We start from the raw sequence: 22,278 nt of genomic DNA, 5'->3' as shown, positions 1-22,278 counted from the left end.
AAGCTGAACCGCATCAGCGCACAATAGTGCGCTGTTTTGAGTGCACAGTTTATGCAAATTAGCCAAGCGGTTTTAAGTTTTGTTTCAGTAAAATGTAAACAAATATGCTCAAAGCTGTGTGGATAGAGAAGGATTGCGGCCACAGAAACTACGCAGATCGTTTCTGATATGATAATACGGTGATACACGGATTTGTTTCAGTGTAAATGGCGTCTAAGGTAAACGTAGCTGTGAACACTGAAAACTACCACTACATGACATCACAAGGTGGAACAGAGCACTTTGAGCTTTAGAGATGTAGAGACACTAATAATAATAACATTTCTCAAAACATTTGTGAATGAAACAAAACAGCTAGTATGTTTCTAAGGAGCTAACAACATTTTAACATGTCTTAAAGCTCACAAGAATATATATATATATATTTTGTAATATGGGACCTTTAATAACCATAGCAGTTAAGTAATTCAAATAAAAATTTTATATCTTTTGAAAAGAGCCCATTTTCCTTAATACCAGAAAGCCTGAAGCCAACGAATAAAAACTCCACTGAAGCACAGACCAGCAAGAAAAGTTACATAGTACGGCTTTAAATTGTTTACTATATCATTAGCATAATTCAAACAGGGAGAACTTTATTAACTGACTGCACATTTTGTACTTCATTTCCACTTCACCTTATGGTTCAGTGAAGAGTAAACATATTATCAACTGTCATCTCCCCGTCTCAGCTCCACCCTATGATTCTAACAATGTTTGCACTAATGACTTCAACTGTGACACTGAACTTGTAAAACTTGATTATTATCAAACCCTTTCATTATCCTTACACATTTCCTTCTTTGTATAGAGCTCAACACAGCTATAGTTTGACCTGAGGCTGTGTCAAAGCTCACCGCTAATTGTACAAAGCTATTTCCTTATATTCTAGTGTTGTTACTTCAACAGGAAATTCTTTAAAGACAAAAGAAGATGTTTTGTATGTTTTTGTTGAGGAGAAATATGAATCATTTCCAAGTATTAGAAGTTACATGATTTCCGCTACATCAACAAATTATTATTATTTTGTTGTATAAAAGCTCTGTAGTTAAGATCTCAACAAACTTGTTTTTTCCATACTTCAAATGTTAAAAGTGCATTGTGTAATTTTTCTGGTGGAGGGTCCATCAAATGCTTTTCTTCATGTTATTGCTTTGTCTGGAATGGTTCACAGTAGGGCATTAAACATTTTTATCATCATGGAGACCAAACCAGACCAAGTTACAAGTCAGATCTGTGGAGAGGCGACCCTGCTCAAAGTCAGAATGCTTCTTTTTCTAGGTACTTCTGAGAAATAAAACCGCTTGTGACTGAATACATGTAAAGTAGAGCTGTTTAATCTCATACTGTGGAACATTCCAGACAAATCTGCACGAAGAAAAGCATTTGACAGACCCTCTACCAGAAAAGTTACACAATGCACCTTTAAGGCAATCACAATCATAATGCTTGTCAGAAGAACAGCAATTTGATAGTAAGCCAAAATCTTTCAGTAGCAGCTGGCTGTGATGTGTTTAAAAAATATTGATAAGACTTGCAATGGCAAAACTGTCTTCAAACTGACAGGGAAGCTCAGATGAGATCACAGAAGATGAGAGAGGGAAAAGGAAAGAGATAGAATTGGATACTGGCCAAATCTTTTATTTATGTTTTTATATTTACCAAGCTAAATTAACTCTTGTGAGCTTTAAGGCATGTTAAAATATTACCCCCTCAAAACATTACCTAGAGTTGAGTTTTGTTTCATTCACACGTTTGAGTAACCTTTTATTATTACTTGGTCTACTTCTCTACTGCTCAAAATGCTCTGTTCCACCTTGTGATGTCGCAGTAGATTTCAAGTTAAAAGCTACATTTGATCTTTTATTCAGTAGAGATCTGCAATATCAGAGCTGAAATTATCCAAATGATTCTAGTGGCGTGTCAACATTAGGCTTCTTCAAACATTTAAACATTCTGACTGATTGTAAGTCTTTATTTATTTATTGTACTACAGATGTATTGTGTAGATGTAAATTTATTCAGTTTGACTAATGACATTTGTCTTGATGGTAATGTTGTTGATGAATTGAATTTTAGAGGATAATAATACTGATGAATTTGGTAAATGTACATTTCAGAGGATATTGATGATAATGAATTTGAGTATTTTTAGAAGATAATGATGACTTTGAAATCCTTTATGGAAATTAGAATGGATTCATTTTGATTGTTTAAATGTTTGCTGATGAACTGGATAGTGGCTATTTTAAGGAGAGACTGTTCCTGATGTTGTTAGAGTTGGTCTAATGCAGGGGTGTCAAACAGTTTTCTGATCCGGTTCCTTTGGGATCAAAGTAGGTTGGATATGGCCCCCGGATCAAAATGAGTCTGACACCCCTGGTCTAATGTAAAAAGTTTCTTTAATGTAATCTGGCACAGAGCATCTTCTCTCTGAGATCAATGTTTTCTGTGCATTGTTCTTGTTTTAAATAAATAAATTGAATAAGAAAGTGAAGATTCATGGAGTTTAAAAACACAGTGGAGCACTTCCTGTATTGCCACATGACATCACAAGGTGGAGTGTTTTTTGTTTGAGAGAAGAACTCAACCTAAATATGCATATTGAGTGTTGAACATGTGTGAATGAAACAAAACTCCAGGTCTGTTTGTGATGAAGAAACAACATTACTGTATAACATAGATCAGAAAACAGGATAATGTTCCCTTTAAGATGTGAGAAGTTGATCTAAGTGCAAAAAAACAAACAAACAAGCAAACAAAAGTATATATAAAGTATATAAGTATATGTTATATTATTATGGCAAAGCGAACCCAATTCTTTGCATGCACCCAAACAAGTTATATAAGATACATACACATAAGATATGTAATGGTTTTATACTCTGGAAAACTTTCAATAGAGACAGACGTCCAAAAAGATGCATGGCACAATATTTTAAAAGTTTTGTTTTAAAGAACACATTGTGCCTGAGCCTGCTATGTAGTTGTAATCTACAACGTTAGCGAGTAGCAGATGTTTTTTTTTTTTTTTTTCATTTGTAACAAAATGAATACACAACCCTGCAGAATCCTACGCATGTCAGCAATTAAAAAAATAAAACTGAAAAATGAAGTACAGAGCAGTGGGCGGATTCTGGTGGTGGTGAAAACAGGAGTTGATCGGCAAAATGGAGGTGATTAAAGATTTCTCAAATGTGCACGAATCACTCCAAATACAACTTTGAGAGAGTAAATGAGAAGGGGAAACAACTATAACATGGTAAAAGTCCCTATGACAGGTTGGACAACACATTTCACATTTCAAAACAGTTAAGATCATTATATTTCAGATTTTACTAAAGATTAAAATTTTCCTTTTCCCAATTTGGCAATTTTTTTAGGCTTAAAATTGTACTTCCTATAGCTGGAAATTGTGAGATCACACTAGGGAAGTCCATAACTGTAACCTAGCAAACACAATGTAATTGGGCCAAGATTGCTCTAAAGTACACAGAAATTAGAATTTGATTAATAAAACACAAGAAAAACACAAGAAAATGCCAGAAAAAAAGTTATTCATGTGTGTAAATTGTGCCAAACTTTTGAATAGACTTCTCCTAGTGAGATGTCATCACTTTCTGCTTCCTGTAATTTTCAACGTATTTTTCAACTTCCCTCTGCAAATTGTTTCATGGCTGGTGTAAAACTATAATTTATATATACAACAGGTTTTATCCCACCAAATTAAACAGAAATTAGAGAACCATAAAAATCTGTCATACACTTTTAAAAGCTCTGAAAAGTTGATTTTGCATAATACTGCAGATCTACTTAAAGGGTATACAAAACAGATGCACTTTTACACAATTGCAAACTACCAACTTGATATTTTTAGTTTCGAAAATTCTAAACACAAAGGGTGGGGCGCCAGGCTAAGAAAATTTTTACCCAAACTTAAAAAGTTTGAGTCCATATCTTGGAACTACATTGTCACGATTGCAATATGAGACAATTGCCTTCGCAGAGATCTACATCACAAGTAAAAGTATATCTGTCATCATAATGCGTATCGATAAAACTGCCTCGGACATTTGCACAATAAAAATAAAGTTTCAAAGTTGGTTGGATGAGCAGAGAGGCAGAACTGATGTAGAATCTATAGGGAGGTTGTAAACTTCAATTGCGAAGACAGAAGCTTTTTAATTATGGTCACAGGTGCTGGCTAAAAGCATTACACAGATACACATCTAGAGCAGCGCTAATTACGTGCCTATGCAAACGAATGGTGCATCAGAATCATTAACAAACAGACTGCTGGGGGTAGATTAGCAAGTTTGCAGAAAGTGCTTTTGCTCCTGTGGGCCGACGCAAAACGAAAATACGAATATAAAAATGTTATTAGATGTTACAGTGAACAGGAAGCATGCTGGGGTGTTCAAAACCGCAACAATGGGGAAAAAAATCGGACATAATATGATGGTTTAATGGTGCGTTGCGTAACATTTTGGATGGAGAGCCTTCACTTGCTTATGCTTCGTCCACGCTGGCAGTAAATTTTTCTTGCATTTATTCAATTACAGCAGTTCTTTTGGTAAACAAGTACCTAAAAAAAAACACATTCTTACTGTAAACTGGCTTGCCTTGCTACAGATCTGACTAGTAACTTGGCCTTTTTTCCCCACCCAAGACGACAAATAGTTTTAATGTCATATCGTGGAGCATTCCAGTCACCAGGAAATCATTAGGAGGTAGATTAACAAGTTCGTAGAATACGCTTTAGCTCTTGTGAATCGCGAAAACAAAAATGCGAGTACAAAGTTGAGTAAAACTCCAGCAGAGAAAGAATTGTGAATTTAAAGGGCGCAAATGTGTTAGCAGATGAAAGTATAGAGAACAGGCAGCATGCTGAGTTGTTTAAAACCACGACAATAGCAAAATATTTGGGTCAGAAATCAAAATGAGCCCCCACAGAGAGCCCATACAAAACCAGCACTTTGTAGATCTGTAGTTCCCAATGTGTAGAGAACTTTTGTTTACAGAGTTTTACATAAAGGATACCAAATGAGAACATGGGTTGTTTAGAATGCGAGCAGGTGCGGAGAATAAAACAGGTTGGGTTCATGACATTTCAGAAAGCGATGGCATAATTATAGAATCCGAGAAGGGGCCTATATAACACTGGGTTTACACCACATAAGTCATCTGTGTATCGTATTTGACCCAATGGATTCTATATAAAATTAAGGCTTTATTGACCAGTTTAATGCCATACCATGGGACATTTCAGGTAAAGCAATAACAGCCCCACCAGAAAAGTCACACAGTCAATCTTTAACCAGGGCGTGATAGTGGAAATTTTAAAGGAGTATATTTTTTATTTAATGTTAGCAATGATTTTTGAAGTCTATGTGGGCAGGGACTCAAATTTTCATGGCAGTTTTATTACATTATCATTGCATCATTCATCGTCACTGCCCATAGTAAATGTTCGCTGAATTTTACGCCAAGACCCATAACAGATTTTTTTCCTCTACAAAACTGCAACAACTACAGTCTGCACACAATAAGAACAATACTCAAACTTAGGCCTGTAACGATAACCAATAAATCAATTCATTGCACGATAATTTTTAACGAGATGAATAACTTTTCTGGCCGCAATAATTTCTACTTGCATGCTTGTTTGTTTTCCTCATTTCTCTTGTTCTCTCTACCAAAATGTCTGAATGTCAAAAGGCTTCTATCACTCTCTACTGACTCCTCTCCTTTCCTTAGCGTAATGACACTTGAATGAACAGTCTATGGTGTCAGCATAGATCCATGGTCAGTATAGACTGTATATGGTCTGTGGTATAGATGGATTATTTGTGCGCAGCCTGAACGCAGAAAGCTCTGCTGTCTGTGTGGTTAACATGAAGTCACAACGCTAGCACCGCCGTCAGAGCGACAAAACAGTTCATCGCAGTGTGACAAAACAAGTCATGATGTCAAATCAACACTAATCAGTGGGATACATCTCAACGACCACATGCATCAAATGCAGCGAGCAAACAGTGTGAAGAAATGGCTTAAACTCCAGCAGCCGACATACAACCATACCCGACTGACGCAACTAGCCCCGCCACTGGGAGAGCCCAAAATCTGCTGAAATCCCACAAGACACCGACACAATACCAGACAGGACAGGAGCTCTTTCTGTAGGAGACATGCACAGCATGCGCCAAGTGACGCAGACCAACAATCTCTGTATAAAAGGTGGACTAAGCGAGAAGCCAGGCTCTATATTATGAATAGGATTTTTTTGACAGACAAAAAAGCAAAATAGGATCCTGTAGAGTGGGTTAATAAGAACACTTCAAGACCAAAATGTCGAGGCTCACAGCAGCACAGACAGAGGGGCCACAATATTCCAATGTAAGTCAATGACTAAAATAACTTAATTTTGTTACAGACTTAATAATCAATTTTATTAATTGTTTTGGTTGTGTTTGGTTCAACAATTGTTTGCTCAAGTACATTTTTTTTTACAAGTCCTTGCTGTCAGCAAAACTACATTTGACTGTTCTTATGTTAACAAGTCTATTTTATTTAGGCCTATTGTTTGTCTTGCAGTTCCTGTGTTAAATGTTCTTTTGAAAGTCGAGTTTATTGATCTTTGAAAGTGTGTAGTTGCATTTTTATTCCATTGTCATTATATTAGTTGAAAATGGTCTCAAAATGTAAATTTTATTGTTTATCGCAATAATTTCTTGGTGAACTAATCATCCAGGAAAATCAGTTATCGTTACAGGCCTACTCAAACACACAGATGTCATTATAACCATTATTTCCAACACAAATTAAAATAGCAAGGTGACAGAATATGACAAAATCACACTTAGAAAGCCTGGAGTAAACTGACAATTTTTTATTATTATAATGTATTCTAATGGTTTGCAGTGGTCCAGAGTTGTTCCTCACTTACATCCAGGTTATTCACCATGATGAGTTTACAAGCACTTTTCACAACTCTCAGAGACAAAAGCGGAGTTTTGCTGTGATTGCAAAAGCTATTACGATTAGCTTGGTAGTACGCACTTCCTGATTATTGGACAATAAACGCTTTGTTATTAGATGCAGACAGTGGACATATTTTGACCTTAACAACTGCTTATACAATATACCTGTACTGGGGCAAGACAACTTTTGCTCAGATACGCTACGGGACCTTTAAAGGGCCCATATTATGCTTTTTTCTGATCCATGTTGTAATGTTGTTTCCTCATCAAAACACACCTGGAGTTCTGTTTTGTTTCATTCATCATGCATATATAGGCTGAGTTCTTCTCTCAAACAGAAAACACTTTGTTCCAACTTGTGATGTCGTGATTATACAGGAAGTGCTCCACTGCATTTTAAACTCCATGCACCATTACTAGAATAATTTGGTTAATTTCATTTAAGAAGGTATCTTAAAAATTACCACTACATGACATCACAAGGTGGAACAGGGCATTGTGAGCTTTGGAGATGTAGACAGACTAATAATGCAGTATTACTCAAACATGTGAATAAAATGTAACAAAACTCCAAGCATGTTTTTAATGAGGTAACAAACAACATTATAACATGGTTTAAAGCCCACGAGAGTCATTATTGCGTAATATAGGACCTTTAATATATCAGGTAATCAATACAGGAATACTGGCTCCTGCCCCCATCAGAGGGCACATTCTACCAAACTAACCAATACTTTTTTTTATAGGATTAATGTGCTCAGTGCTGACCAGGGCAATGCGTTTAGATCAGAGGAGGAGATAGAGAGGATCGGGACAAGGTTAAACAGTTTGAGGCTGACAGTGCACACTTACATATCGTCCTTTGGTCTCTGTGGCCGCCTGCTGAAAAATGGGCTGCATCCTTTTGCACACTCCGCACCCTGCAAGTTGCCAAAACATAAATATGAAAACATTAGACAGTTTCAACTGGACTATCACAAATATTGCAAGACATTGCTACATTAATTACAATCTACTTTGTTAAATTTATATACATAAGCACTTCAAATTTTCTGAACTAAACATTTTTCTGAGTTTTGCTAGTAACATGTAAGCTGTACGAGGTTCTTGAATACCTTTACCTTTTCATGGTGTAAAAAAAACTCAAAATTGGCTGCTAAAATTAAATGATGGAATGCTAAAGGTGCATTATGTAACTTTTCTGCTGGAGGGTCTGTCTTCATGGGGATAAGGATAGTTTTACTGTTATCCAGGACAGTCCCATTGAGATTAAGAATCTCTTTCAGGGGAGTCCTGGCCCCAGAGGGGAGGAGCCTATTGTACATGTTTTTAGTGGAAGGACAAACCGGTGAACCCATAGAAACCCAGCAAGACAACATGCAAACTCCACACACTGCACACTCCTGCGCCACCCTGGAATTGAACCCAGGACATTCTTGCTGTGAGGCAAGAACACTAATTGCTGAGACAACCTAGTTTTGTCTCAAATGTTTCATAATAAGGCATTTTTTTTATATAAATTAAACTTTAAAGGGCCCATACCTTCACTAGGACAATGTGGATAATTTCAGCCCTCGAACTGCCAATCTCCTCTGAACTAAAGATAGAAGTTAGCTGTTATCTCGAAAACTACCACTTCATGAGAACACAAGGTGGAAAAGAGCATTTTGAGCTTTAAGAATGTAGACACACTGATAATAAAGGGTTACTTAAAAATGTGTAAATGAAACAAAACAACTCCAGGTAAGTTTTTGATGAGGTAATGACATAAAACATGGCTTAAAGCTCACAAGAGTTGATTTTGTGTAAGATAGGACCTTTAACAACTTCTTTTTTAACTTTCCGTCAACTTATTAGAGACATAAAATAACATACAATAACATTGGTTTACATGCGCAACAAAATTCTAATTATCATCAGATTTCTAGAGTTTGATTCGTTCATGAGTGTTCACACATGTGGGTCCTGATTATTCTATTTATCAGACTTTTACTGGCCACGTGAATGTACTTAGAGTATGCCCTGCAGTAGCTAATGTAGTGTCTTTCTAAATTCTCCACTGAGACTTCCCTAGACACCAGAACATCTCTCAATACGTATACAACCTCTATGGATTTTCCGTCAAGAGTCCGGACACACTTTATCAATATGGCCTCTCAAAGTGTACTATCCCCTGTCAGAAAGATGATATAGAAAACTGCTGACAGCAACCAAGACACGAAAGAGAAATGGATATTGATTAAAACGTACACGAGACATTTAAATCTTTACCATACATTACTTCATGGGGTTTGTTTGGGCTGAAATCATACATCACTGAAAAGGTCATCGACTACACGGCCTCGTCAGCAATATCAGTAAATGACATTGTGGAGTTAATTAGTCCGCATCACTGGCTGGATGGAGTGGGTGCTTTAGATCCGTGCTGGAGATTGGTTGGATAATCTGTACCAAAGGTTGTGTAAGGCTGCGTGCCAGGCTGCAAGATTATTTTATTATAGTTTTTCATTACTATAGTGGTCTCATATAGTCTAATTTTTGCTCAAATAATCTAAAAGCAAGATGAACAAAAATGGATAATGCAAATGATATGTATGTAATATTATCATTAATACATAGAAGTAATTGTATTTCTATATATTATGTAAAATTGACTCTTGTGGGCTTTAAGATGTGTTATAATGCTGTTACTACCACAAAAACATACCCAGAGTTATGTTTTGTTTCATTCACACATCTGATTAACCCTTTATTATTAGTTTGTCTACATCTCCAAAGCTGAAAAACACAGTGGAGCACTTCCTGTATTATCAGATGGCATCATAAGGTGAAACCAAGAGTTGTGTGAGAAGAATTCATTCTAAATATGCAGGTATGTTTGTGTTGAGGAAACAGCATTATAACATACATCAGAAAACAGCATAAAATGGGCTTTTTAATGTAATATTTCCCACATTAGTTTTGACCTTTTTTGTAATTTTTGTAATCTCTTTCTTGTTCAAACCTACACAGTCTAATCTGACTATTCATTAATAAGATGCAAGTGTTGACATAACATTTAATAATTATAATAACAAGTCAGAAAAGCCCAAAATCAGATATTTTGTGTGCATGTAAACCTAGCCACTGATGCAATAAATGATAATGGAGATTATATTATACCTCTAATAAATTGTTCCCAACCTTTAACACTCAAGTCATTTCACCTGACATTTATTCTGTCCATGCTGCAACAGACCCATAGTCACTGCCACTTATTGTACACAGTATTTTTTGTAGCTTTGTAGCTTTACTCTACTGACAGTGTTGTGTTAGATTGTACGTATATTGTTAAGAGTTTAATAGTTATTTATTAGATTTTTTACGTAGTAGCAGAAATTAGCAAAGATTTATTTATTTTTTATTAAAATGTAATTTGCTTTTGCCGCCATAGTTCCAGTGCTAAAAGGCCACTATAAATCTATGCATGAACAAAATGTGTTATTGAATTTGGATGTTTTTTATGTTTATTTGAAGTATGCCGCAGAATTTATTAGGGATGCACCGATACCAACACTGGTATCGAATATCTGTGGTGATCCAGGAACATTTGTAGTATTGGTTCTATGAAATCTGTTTGGACTCTCTACTGACTGATGTAGGCCCAGGACATCACATGATATTTGAACTTTAATTCATACAAAGCTGTTCAGTAGTAACTTGCAAGATACATAACAGCCACATAACACAATCAGATACATTTTGTAATGAATTAACTGCATTTGCAGAGAACAACATGACATTTGGCACTGAATCGGATAATATCAGATATCGGCTGATACTTAAATACACAGTATTAATACCAGTATAAGAATTAAAAAACCTGGATCGGTGCATCCCTAGAATTTATTATAATTGTACAACTGTGGAAAAAAACATGAGCTGGAATAAATAAATTACAAAATAAAACTAATTAAATTGTATCTATAATTAAGCCTGAAAATTATTTATTCAACCTCTTACAGCTCAGATCTTATTGTAGCGAGGTAAATGACAAAAGTTTCCCATTTCTACAAATATTGTTTAATCTGTCATTTACTTAACGATAAATTGACACATATACATAATTATTATTAGGAATGTAACAATAACTAAAATATTGTGATATCATATCGTCATTAATATCGTGGACCATCACAAAAAACTGAACTGCAAGTCTCTTAGCTTAAATTAATAGTCATGGTGCAGCAATAGCTAAAAAAAAACAGAACTACATCGACCATGACCCTTGGCTCCATTTAAAAGTGCTTCGAACAGTTATTTGTTCATGTAGTCTGCACTGAAATCTTAGTTATTTGGGTTCAGTCTTGTCAAGGCATTTTAAGAGGAAAAAGTTGTGTATTCACAATTTTGTTAGCCTCCACCAAAAATTGCAATAAATATCGTACCGTGAGATGCATATCGTGAAAATATCGCACCAAGAGATTTTGATATCTTTACATCCCTGATTATGACCATACTGGAAATCCTACTTGGAGAGTTTGAGCCTAGATTTACCAGGCTAGGCCCTTTTTAACCCAAGGCAAGGTAATAAGGTAGGTGGTACCTTAACAATGGGAAACAGCCACTGGCAATGTTGTATTTTAACACTCAATAAACACTGCATTTCTAAGATCCGGTTGATACTAGTGAGAAATCTCCAAGAAATATTGATCCTGTCTGACAAAATGTTGAAGTGTGTGTAAATAAATAATAAGCGTTGCCATTAGCGCTAAGCCCGTTTTTAATCACACAACACAGTGTAATATGGGGCTGACATGAAAAACCTGAATTCATATCGATTCTGAAAACTGAAGATTGGGCCAAGTCTATATTGATCAAAACTGAGGGCCTTTGAAGAAAACATCATGCATTGGAAAATAACAACAGCTGCTTTTAGTCTCTTTGGAGGATGGAAGTACTTACATGGAGCGTAGAACATCATGAGAATTGGTCTATCTTCTTTCTTCAATAACTTTCTGAAATCCTGAAATGAAAAAGGCGAAAGTGGTTTGGGCTAGAAGGGAAAACATCACATGGAAAATTATAGTAAGAGCACTAAAAGCTCAGAAATAGGAATCAGGTCTAACGTTGCGACTGTACAATAATCAAACCCATACCAAATAAAGGGCTTTGGGTGTGTTCACATTTGCATATACAAGACCAAATTGACTAAAGACTAAAGATGAAACTGAATTAGGACTAGACAAGACTAAACAAGCACGATAAGAAGACCAAAACAAAGTCTATATCAGGACTAACAGGGCTCAAATTAGAACCAAACATGCAGAAGAGTGAATGCATCCTAAACCAGGACTAAACTAGGACTAAACCAGGAATAAACCAGGTCTAAACCAGGTCTAAACCAGGTCTAAACCAGGTCTAAACAAGTTCTAACTCAGTACAAACCAAGTCCAACCCAGTACTAAACCAGGTCTAACGTAAATCTAACAGAGGACTAAATCATGTCTAATCCAGACCTCAGCCAGGTATAATCCAGGCCTTAATCAGGTCAGTAGGGCTAAACCAGGTCTAAAGCCTAGTTTTATAAGATTGTTGGATGTCACACTACACGATATGAGGAATTTCAATTATATGGAAACACATGTCGCTACAACGAAAGCTGCCACTATGAAAACAAAGTCTAAAACTGGACTAATCCGCATTTTTGATATGTTAGCAGCAATTAGGCCTGGCACGATAATTAATATATCGATTTATTGTTCAATAAATTATAACTGGATTAATCTCTGGACTAATGTTTTTGTTATTTTTGTTGTAATATGAAAAAGAAATTAGCTGTTGAGGGTTGAATAAGTAACTTCTATGGCTAATTATTGGTTCATTCATTTGTTGCAGCTCAGGTCTTTTAATGATTCTGTATATTTACATATTTGTTTACTGGGATAATCAGATTTTATTATTATTGTGTCAGTGGCATAAAGTAGTTTATCTCTGTGGAAACATATCACCTTACAAAATTTGTTATCGTGACAGGGCTAGCAGCAATCAATATTTTTCCCATTTCATATCCTACCCACTACTATAATGGAGGATCATTATGGTATTTCACTTCACCTGTTAGTGAGTACAATATAATGCCTTATCATCAGCGTATATATTTTCAAAGTAACCAAATATACCTTCGTACTATGTGCAGTGCCAGCATTTTGCATGACTCCGGTGTGGTGCTTGGAGATCTCACGTCAGCAAAGAAAACTACCTCTATCCCTCTGTCAGAAGCTACATAAGCTACTAAACCTGCTTTACTTTGTGAAATGATGCACTCAGCAAAACTACTGTTGTTATTTTAAACATGCTGTGGACCCAATGTTAGACAAAGAGGGAATACATAAATTGGTTGGTGGAATGGCTGCAATCTTGTTCTGTATAAAACCTGATAAAACTGTTGAGAATGCATTGTAAATTGAATATGATTTTAAAGGTGCAATATGTAACTTACACTGGATGTCCCCAGTATGTCATCTCTATGAAGACTTTGCCAGGAATGTTCCACAGCATGATGTTAAACTTATCGATACTGCATATTCAATTAGAGCTGATTTTAGAGCAAAAAAAAAATAATACTATTACTTTGAAAAACATTTGCATTAATATTGAGTAGGTGCATCTCTCCACAGATCTGAACTGTAACTTGGCCTAATGGTGCCACCTCCTTTTCTAAGTGAAGAGTCAAGTTGTGTTTAATGGCATAATGTGCCCTTTAAGGCAAAACTAATAACATTACCATGTAGACAAGCAGGTGGTGAACCCTCCACCTGAAAAGTCAGTGCAACTTTAAAACAGACCACATATCTACTTATAATACTCATCAGAATAATTCCAACTAGACATGTCCATAAAATAAATGATTTAGCTCTATTATGAAGGAGGGATGTAACAATAACCGAAATATCATGATATCATATCGTCAGAGTTCTCACAATAATATCCTGGACCATCACAATATATCGAAAAACAAGTCTCTTTGCTTAAATTAAGAGTTATGGTGCAGCAATAGCTAAAAAAAAAGAAAGAGGGAACTACATAGACCATTTGCTCCATTTCAGTGTAGATTACAAGAAGAAATAACAGTTCTAAGCACTTTTAAGTCATAGTTCTTTAGGTTAAGTCTCAATAAATATCGCACCGTGAGATGTATATCGTGAAAATATCATACAGAGAGATTTGGATATTATTACATTCCTAATCCTGAGCCTCCCCACCATATCATGAGCTTTCCCACGATATCGCAATAAATATCATACCGTGAGGTTCATACCGTGATGATATGGTATCGCGAGACTTGGATATTGTTACATCCCTATTATAAACCCTTTAACTCTACAGACGTGTTCTGAAATGCATGGGATTTTGTTTAGCAGTTCATATTTTAGTCATCTGCACTGTCAACTGAATAGGATTTTAAAACACGTACTCAACTTCAAATACACAAATACCAAAAATCACAATTTGCTATTATTGCTTAAACCCTTTATACCTACAAACCTATTCAACTGTTTATTCTTACTGAACTATATTTTTCCAAAAGACTTTATTGTACACAAAGGATGTCTTGTTGTCAATTTAAAGGAAGTATTTTGACAGCCGAGGAGATGGTTTGGAGAATAGCTCTAAGAAGGCTCCTCACCTGGCAGCCCTTGGACATGAAGCTTTCATGTTTCCAGTGATGGGGTCTAGTGGAGGTAGAGGTTCAACTGTGTCAGCTTTTGTTACTGATCAAACAGCTCAAACAGACAGCAGCAGGAGCCATGATACCGCTGGATTCATATGGTTTTCAACTATGTATGAGACAACACATACATCAGTTCTCCTCTGAGTATGCAAGATGTTCACGTTATTGTATTATAGCTTGGTCAATTTAAGAAATTTTTGGTTTATGCCCTTTGCATCAATTAATCATGGCAAGGCGTTGGCAAAAAGCTTTCAAAATTATTAGAATCTTGCGCAAAAACAACAGATGTACTGGTAAACTGTAGATTTATAAGTGAAGAGATGTCCAGAATGTCCAGTCACCCCCAAATTTCAAGATAAATGTACTTCATGCTGTGGTGCATATCAATTCTTATAATCCTAATAAAGATATTAGTTTATTAATTCTGGGGATTGTTTGAGAGACATTTTATATAATCGCCAACCAAGATAATAGCCATTTTATCCCCTGAATGCGCTGAAAAAAGCTATTTATCCTTGATGTATTCTTCTGGATCATTGTTATTTTCACTTATAACAAGGAACAATTCTGTAACAGTTGTTATATAATATGGAACTTATTCATAATAGTAGAAGTATAATTAATCCTATGCGTAACATTTTTTAATTGTCAGCAGGTTTAATAATTATCGTGATGTATGTAATAATAACCAAAATATTGTGATATCGTATCTTCAAAAGTACAGTAAGTATAAACTACATATCCCATGATTCATTTCAGTGCAGACAACATGAAGAAATGTTTTGTACTTGAATTTTTGAGATTATGATGGAAATATTTCACACCAAAATCTTGTAAAGGTATTTTAAAAGCAAAAAAGTGTCCCATCTACAATTACATTAGCCTCTTGAAAATATTGCAATAAATATCGTACTGTGAGATGCATATTGTGATAATATCATACCGAGAGATTTGGATATCGTTACATCCCTAAAAATCGTTAATCGCAATTATTATAACCATGATAATCATGACACCAAATTTGAAAATTGTACCATGCCTAATTAATACACTATTTGGTCAACTACTTAGTGTTTATCAACCTTTTTTAAGAGTCACTACACACTTTTTTGGTTAAAAAGATTACATTTTACACCACCCACTAAAATAATACAAAATTACAACATTTAAACAAAAAAAATGTACTGTGTTTGGTATATGCCACAGCAAAATAGTAAATGATTCAGTAAAATGCAAATCAGTGGACTAACTGACCATCCACTGATTAATCTACTAAACAGCTAAAAAACTGCAGCCCTATGGTCTTGTATGCAGGTCATTCTCATTCAATCAACTTTAGTGTTGTATGCCAAAACACAGTGTATTTCTTGAAGCTGTACGTTTTGTTTTGCCTCATTTGAACCACTTGATCCCACTGACATGACCACAAACATTTTTGGTGTTTACATAGACCATGTAAACACCATTGTCTATGTAATTCAAAATCTACTCCTACTGACACAATCTGAACAAAATGAAAGCCAAATCCATACATCCATATTAAATATACATATTTTCACTTACTTTCTCTGTCTCGATGTGAACGACGTCTTTTGCCTCTGGGTTTTCTTCCCACAGCGGAGGGCCTGAAGGGTCTTTGAGAAAAGCCACCATCGACTAAAAAGAAAAATTAAAGGGTACACAGTTAACAACGGTTCATACTCACATTTCACCACAGCGAACAGTGGATTTCAATTCACGTATTTTTGTTGTTTAATAAGAATAGCTATGTGACATTTTGGAACCAGATTTCTGCAGTTTTTGTTTTTAATAATCAGTGGAAAAGAACAGGGGGAAGGTGAAAGCAGAAAATCTCTGAGTACAGGATTACTCAAACATGAAGAATCAATCAAGATGAAACTTTGAGTATGCAAACAATAAGAGACCACTGCATGTGTTCCATTTAAAAGGTACATTGCATAACTTTTATGGTGGAGGGTCTGCCATCTGCTTGTCTCCATGGTGATGTTATTGTTTTGCCTGGGATGTTCCATTGTATGGCATTAAACAAATACATCGTGACTTTTTATTTCTCAAAACTACCATAAAAACAACTTGGCTTGCTGATGTGGCTACTTCTCTCCATGGAGATAGTTAAATTAAGTGCCATACTGGAGAACATTCCAAAAAAACCCCAATAACATCCACAAGGGAACAGGCAAAGAGTCAAAACAGTTATGCAGTGCACCTTTAAATAAAACTAAAACACAATTATTCACACATCATCAAACATGCTGTTAATTGCAAGTTCATTTGCGAGATTGGCTACAATTTGAGAAACTTGCTGTTGATTAGAAAACATTTCTAATGAAACTGACAAACATGGGTTATAAGTAACAGCAACAAAAATCAAAATAAGCCCCATCGCTGGTTTGTTTGAAGATGGTGGCATTTTTCATCCTAATTTTAGTTCTGAGCGCTGCGGGGTTGCCAGATGGAACCACAAAAAACCAGCAGCTTGTTCACTCCTTCACGAGGTGTCAACGCATCTCCAAAGCTTCAAGTATTTTCTAAGTGTCCACATTGTAAATATAATGAACCATATGCTAGCTAAGAAAAACAGCGGGGTAGATTTAAGTCATGCGTACCAAATGAATAGTTATGATCATGGCGGAGTTATCAAGATGCTTAGAGAAATTCTCGCTTGAGTTTAGTGCCATTTGAAGTGGTGCCATCGTAGCGGGGAAAGACTTACGGGCAAAAATAACAAACAGAATCGTAAAATCGCAGCTGTCAAATAAAAATGAGATAAGCGTCCCAAAGGAGAGAGGATCTGACGGATAAATCAGCCCTATGTCGTCTTATTACAGCCCGAAAGAATGATAATGCATTTGATGATGACACTACACAACTTGGCATAGAGAAGAGTAAGTTTGAGTTCTCAAACAAACATCAAGCAATCTGTTTGAATTAATATGTCTGACTTATGATATGACCCCACTACTTTTCATTCTGTTGTAGCAGATAGTACATTTTTGTTCATTACAGGATTTATATTACACTGTTTTCTGATCTCTGTTATAATGTTTTGTCATCAAAAAGTGTGAGGAGTTGTGTTTTGTTTCATTCACACATGTTGAGCGCACAAATCCTGCATATTTAGGCTGACTTCTTCTCTCAAACTGAAAACACTCTGTTCTACCTTGTGTGTATCTTGATGTGATGTGGGAATACAGGAAGTGATCCACTGTGTTTTTAAACTGCATAGTGAACAAAAGATTAAAGGTAGCTGTAAACTACTACTACATGACATCACAAGGTGGAACAGAGCATTTTGAGCTTTGGAGATATAGACAGACTAATAATAAAGGGTTACTCAAATGTGTGAATGAAACAAAACACAACTCCAGGCATGTTTTTGAGGAGGTAACAACGTTCTAAAAAGACTTACATCTCGCTAGAGTCCATTTTGTGTAGCATAAAACCTTGGAATAACAACACGTGGCTACAATCAGATCAGATAGTGAGTTTGCTTTTACAAGTTACAGGTCAGATCTATGGAGAAGTGACCCTGCTCACAGTAAGCACAGTTCATAGTATCGTATTTTCCGCACTATTAGGCGCTCTGAGTTATAAGGCACACTGTCATAGAATGGTCTATTTTCGAACTTTTTTCACAAATAAACCGCACCGGACTTTAAATGAAACACAACAGTTGGATGGGTCAGTGGGACTTTGTTTGTGGCGTTCATGGTGACTCTCAGCTTTGTTCAGTTGTGGCGTGTGGGGAGGGTGCTGTCTGGGACCGCTGGATTGTTTGGCGTGTTCGCAGTGACTCAATTGTTCAGTTGTGGCTCAGAGTGGCACATTGCACTCGCTTTTTTGGTTCATTCCTCTGTTCCATTCCTCGTCTGTGTGGAGTGATGAGTGTGGCTGTGGGTGTGTTTCGCTGCGCGGTCGCTGTCTGCTCCGTGTGTGTTTGCGTGTTCTGCGGGTGGTGCGGCTTTGTAGTTTACTGAAGTCGTGCTGGGACACCTGAGTGGATTCGTGTATAGGGCACTCTGGATTGTGGGGCGTGCAGTCGTTTTTTGATGGGGTTGGAGGCTTAAGTGCGTCCCCAGTACCCCGGAAAATACGGTATTTAGTTTTTAGAAGCAAATAAATTTAATTAACTGAATATAAATGTAATGCCATGCTGTGGAACATTCAAAGTAAAGCTGTAACATCTCAATGGAATTCAGTAGTAATAAAACCCACTACTTGGTTCTGGATGTAAAATTTCTATTTTTTTTTCCAATGAATTTTCAAAAATGAATACACCGATTTAAAAATGAATAAATAATAAAATAAAACGATTAAATAAGTTTGGAAGCGTGGGGACTAATAAGCTATGAAGTTACCTAGCCAACAGTTGTATTTATTTCCGAGATTTTTAATAGTCTAATTTCTCAAGTCATTAAAATTGTAAGAAAAATCATTTCAATATTTGTCGTCTTTGAATATATTCCGCAGCATAAATAACAAAAGTGAAAAAATTCAGATTAGATGGCACTTCTTATGCAATAGACAGTGATTACATTTGCAATTCAATGTAAAATGATTCTTGCATCTTGTTAGAAAATTTCAGTGCAGGTGTAACTTACAGCAGCCAAAACATGTCCACCTTTATTGAAACCACGCTGATGTACTCTGATAAAGTCACAATGAGCTCCAAGCTGTCTTTATTGTATTCATTAGTGTTAAACCATGCATGAAATTAAAGCAATACTAAAGGTGTACTGTGAAACCTTTCTGCGGGAGGGCCACCCATCTGCTTGTCATTGAGACATTACTGCTTTGCCTGGAATGTTCCACAGTACGGCATTAAACTTATCCACTCCACGGACACAAGCACACGTCAACACTAGACTGTCTTACAGGTTATATCTCTGGAAAGGTGACCCTGCTCAGAGTAAGAATGCATATTTTTCACTGTATGTTTCAAGCAGCAAAACATCTGCCCTTAAAAAAATGCAAGTTTAATGCTGTACTGTGGAACATTCAAGGTAAAGCAAAAAAATAAATAAATTATATAATAAAAGTTTGAAAGCTTGTGTGATAACTGAGGTGGTAACTATTATGATATCGCTAAATGAATAACTTAACAGAGTTTTAAGTTTTAACCTTTCTTACTTTACCATAATTATATTTAAGATTTTATTTAGACTCTTTTTCTTTTGTTTATTTTTATTTTGGTGAAGTTCATTATTTTACTTCCTGGTTGGCTATGGGCAACAGATATGGATTTACCATACCATTATGTCAGAATTTGCTTATGTCACCTAGCAACCATAATGTTAACAAGGCCAAAATTACAACAACAGACTTGAGAAATAAAATAAAAATAAATCAAAACACCTTTATCTTGTTTAAACTGTCCTTATGCATAAATTGTCTCTACATTTTGGACGGAATTTTTAACATTTGATGACACAGGTAGAGCTTTTTGAACTCACTGCTACTTCCTGTAGTTTGGAACTTTTTGTTTTCTACTTCTCTTCACAAACTGTCACTTGACTGATTTACCTTGGATACTATACCTCCAAACCAGATAAAAATAAATGGAAAAAACTATATTAATCTATCTGTCAAATGCACTCGAAACTTTTTAAAATTTGAATTCTCTGTTCTAAAGTCCATGTTAGAAAGCTTTGTTAGCAGGCTTTGAAGTAGGCAGAACGACTAAGCCCCCCGGAGAAAAGCTTGTTGCGTCACTCCTCGCCAAAAAGTTACACAATGCATCTTTAAATACCAGTGTAGTGTGCTCCTCACCTTGAAAGTAGTCGGTCTGTTGTACTCTGTGTGAAATGTTCCATCTCTGAAACACAGTTGGTCACAGTAAGCTTCAAAGCCAGGAAATACAAAATCAAGCGTTATAAAGATGTTATACGTAATTTAATATCCCTATAAAGGAAGTTGGCTCGCTGCGCGTAACAAAACCATTTAGCAAAGATGACAGGACTTAAAACAATATTTACAGTTCAGAGTATAGCTGCAAGATAAATGAATATGAGCAGTCGCAATTAGTAAATCATGAAGACTGCAATTATTCAGGTAATAGAAAGTCTCTGCAGAGATCTAAAAGTCATTATGCATAAAACCTGCAGAAAATTGTAGTTTAAAGGGGCTATATTACGTAAAACTGAGCATTAAGGCATGTTATAATGTCGTTACCACATCAAAAACATACCTGGAGTTGTGTTTCATTCACACATGTTTGAGCAATCATTTATTATTAGTCTACACTGTCTACATCTCCAAAAATACTCTTCCAACTTGTGATGTCATGAAGTGGTAGTTTTCAAATTAACAGCGACCTTCTGCCTTTAGTTGAGCAGAGATTGGCAATTCAAAACCTTAAAATCATCCAAACCATTTTAGTGAAGATGCTTGGAGTTTAAAAACACAATGGAGCACTTTGTTTATTACCAAATTACATCACAAGGTGGAAGCAAGTTTTTTCTGTTTGAGATAAGAACTTAGCCTAAATACAAAGGGTTTGTGTTAAATAATGAAGAATGAATGAAACAAAACATAACTCCAAGTTTGAGATGAGGAAACAATACTATAATGGATCAGAAAATAGCGCAATATGGGCCCTTTAATGTTCTGATATCAAAGTGTTTAAAAAGGTGCACTGTGAACGGAATCAGAATATTAAAACAAAATAAAATCCAATTCTCCTGTAAGACAAATTATAGCTACATAATTTATAGTAACAGGTTGACTGCTTGTACTCACTTGTAATGCAGCATTTCGAATCCCGCAAATTTGGATCCAGGGTCCACTTTCACTTTCTTACAGAGTTTGCGTCCCTCGGAGTCACTAAAAACAGACAAAAATCACCAGTGAATACAATATGTAGCCAGTAATATGTACATGAACCGAGTCTACAGTCACATCATTTAAAGTAGTAGCAGCAAGTGTAAACAGTGTTCACTTTACAGCTGATTTCATCAACATTCACTGGGGGTGTGATACTAACTAAAGGTATTACTATGTCTAAAGCTACTGTATGTGACTCAAGTTAGACTTCAATCATAGTGGAGGTGGGAACTTTCAGAAGAAGTACATTACTTTATTTATCTCTTGAAAGAATAGAAATTGAAACGTGGGTCAAATGTAAAGGGCATACTTCCATAAGCCACAATAAGTTATGCCTAAACCTTAAAGCCAAGTAGATATTTTTTGGCATATCTTCCTAACCTACAGTAACTTAAGCATGGGTTTCAGAATGAGAAAGTAGTACAGTTGCCATAGCGATTGACAATTTAAAGGTCTATATAAGACATGTCAAACTCAGGCCCGGGAACCAAATCTGGCCTGGGATAAAATTATATTTGGCCCGCGAGATCATATCAAATAGCTGGCCTGCCAGTTACAGATAGGCTACAGAGACATTTATTTAAAATGTTGTTATTATTTTGTATTATATTTGTTCTGGACTCAACGTTTAAGCAAAACTATTATTAAACATTTATTTTAATAAGAAAAGGTTTAACATTACATATCTTGAAAGTGGAGAAA

At 35.8% G+C, this 22,278-nt stretch overlaps 1 protein-coding gene across 1 annotated transcript in view; it reads right to left on the bottom strand.

Moving 5' to 3' along the window:
• Positions 1 to 22,278, bottom strand: part of pdia5 (protein disulfide isomerase family A, member 5) — a 129,998-nt gene that overhangs the window by 73,047 nt on the left and 34,673 nt on the right. Inside the window, exons 4-8 of the mRNA XM_020920837.2 lie at positions 21,493 to 21,576; positions 20,524 to 20,569; positions 16,297 to 16,389; positions 11,964 to 12,024; positions 7,872 to 7,939 (exon numbers count right to left, since the gene is read on the bottom strand). Of these exons, the coding sequence (XP_020776496.2) occupies positions 7,872 to 7,939; positions 11,964 to 12,024; positions 16,297 to 16,389; positions 20,524 to 20,569; positions 21,493 to 21,576 (352 nt within the window). The remainder of the gene's footprint in view (positions 1 to 7,871; positions 7,940 to 11,963; positions 12,025 to 16,296; positions 16,390 to 20,523; positions 20,570 to 21,492; positions 21,577 to 22,278) is intronic.

Source organism: Boleophthalmus pectinirostris, unplaced genomic scaffold (genome assembly GCF_026225935.1).
Source record: "Boleophthalmus pectinirostris isolate CB_2022bp ecotype Guang Dong unplaced genomic scaffold, ASM2622593v1 HiC_scaffold_1, whole genome shotgun sequence".
In the NCBI taxonomy this organism is placed as follows: domain Eukaryota; kingdom Metazoa; phylum Chordata; class Actinopteri; order Gobiiformes; family Gobiidae; genus Boleophthalmus; species Boleophthalmus pectinirostris.
The sequence above is the reverse complement of the archived record's forward strand: the minus strand, read 5'-3'. Positions and strand labels throughout refer to the sequence as shown.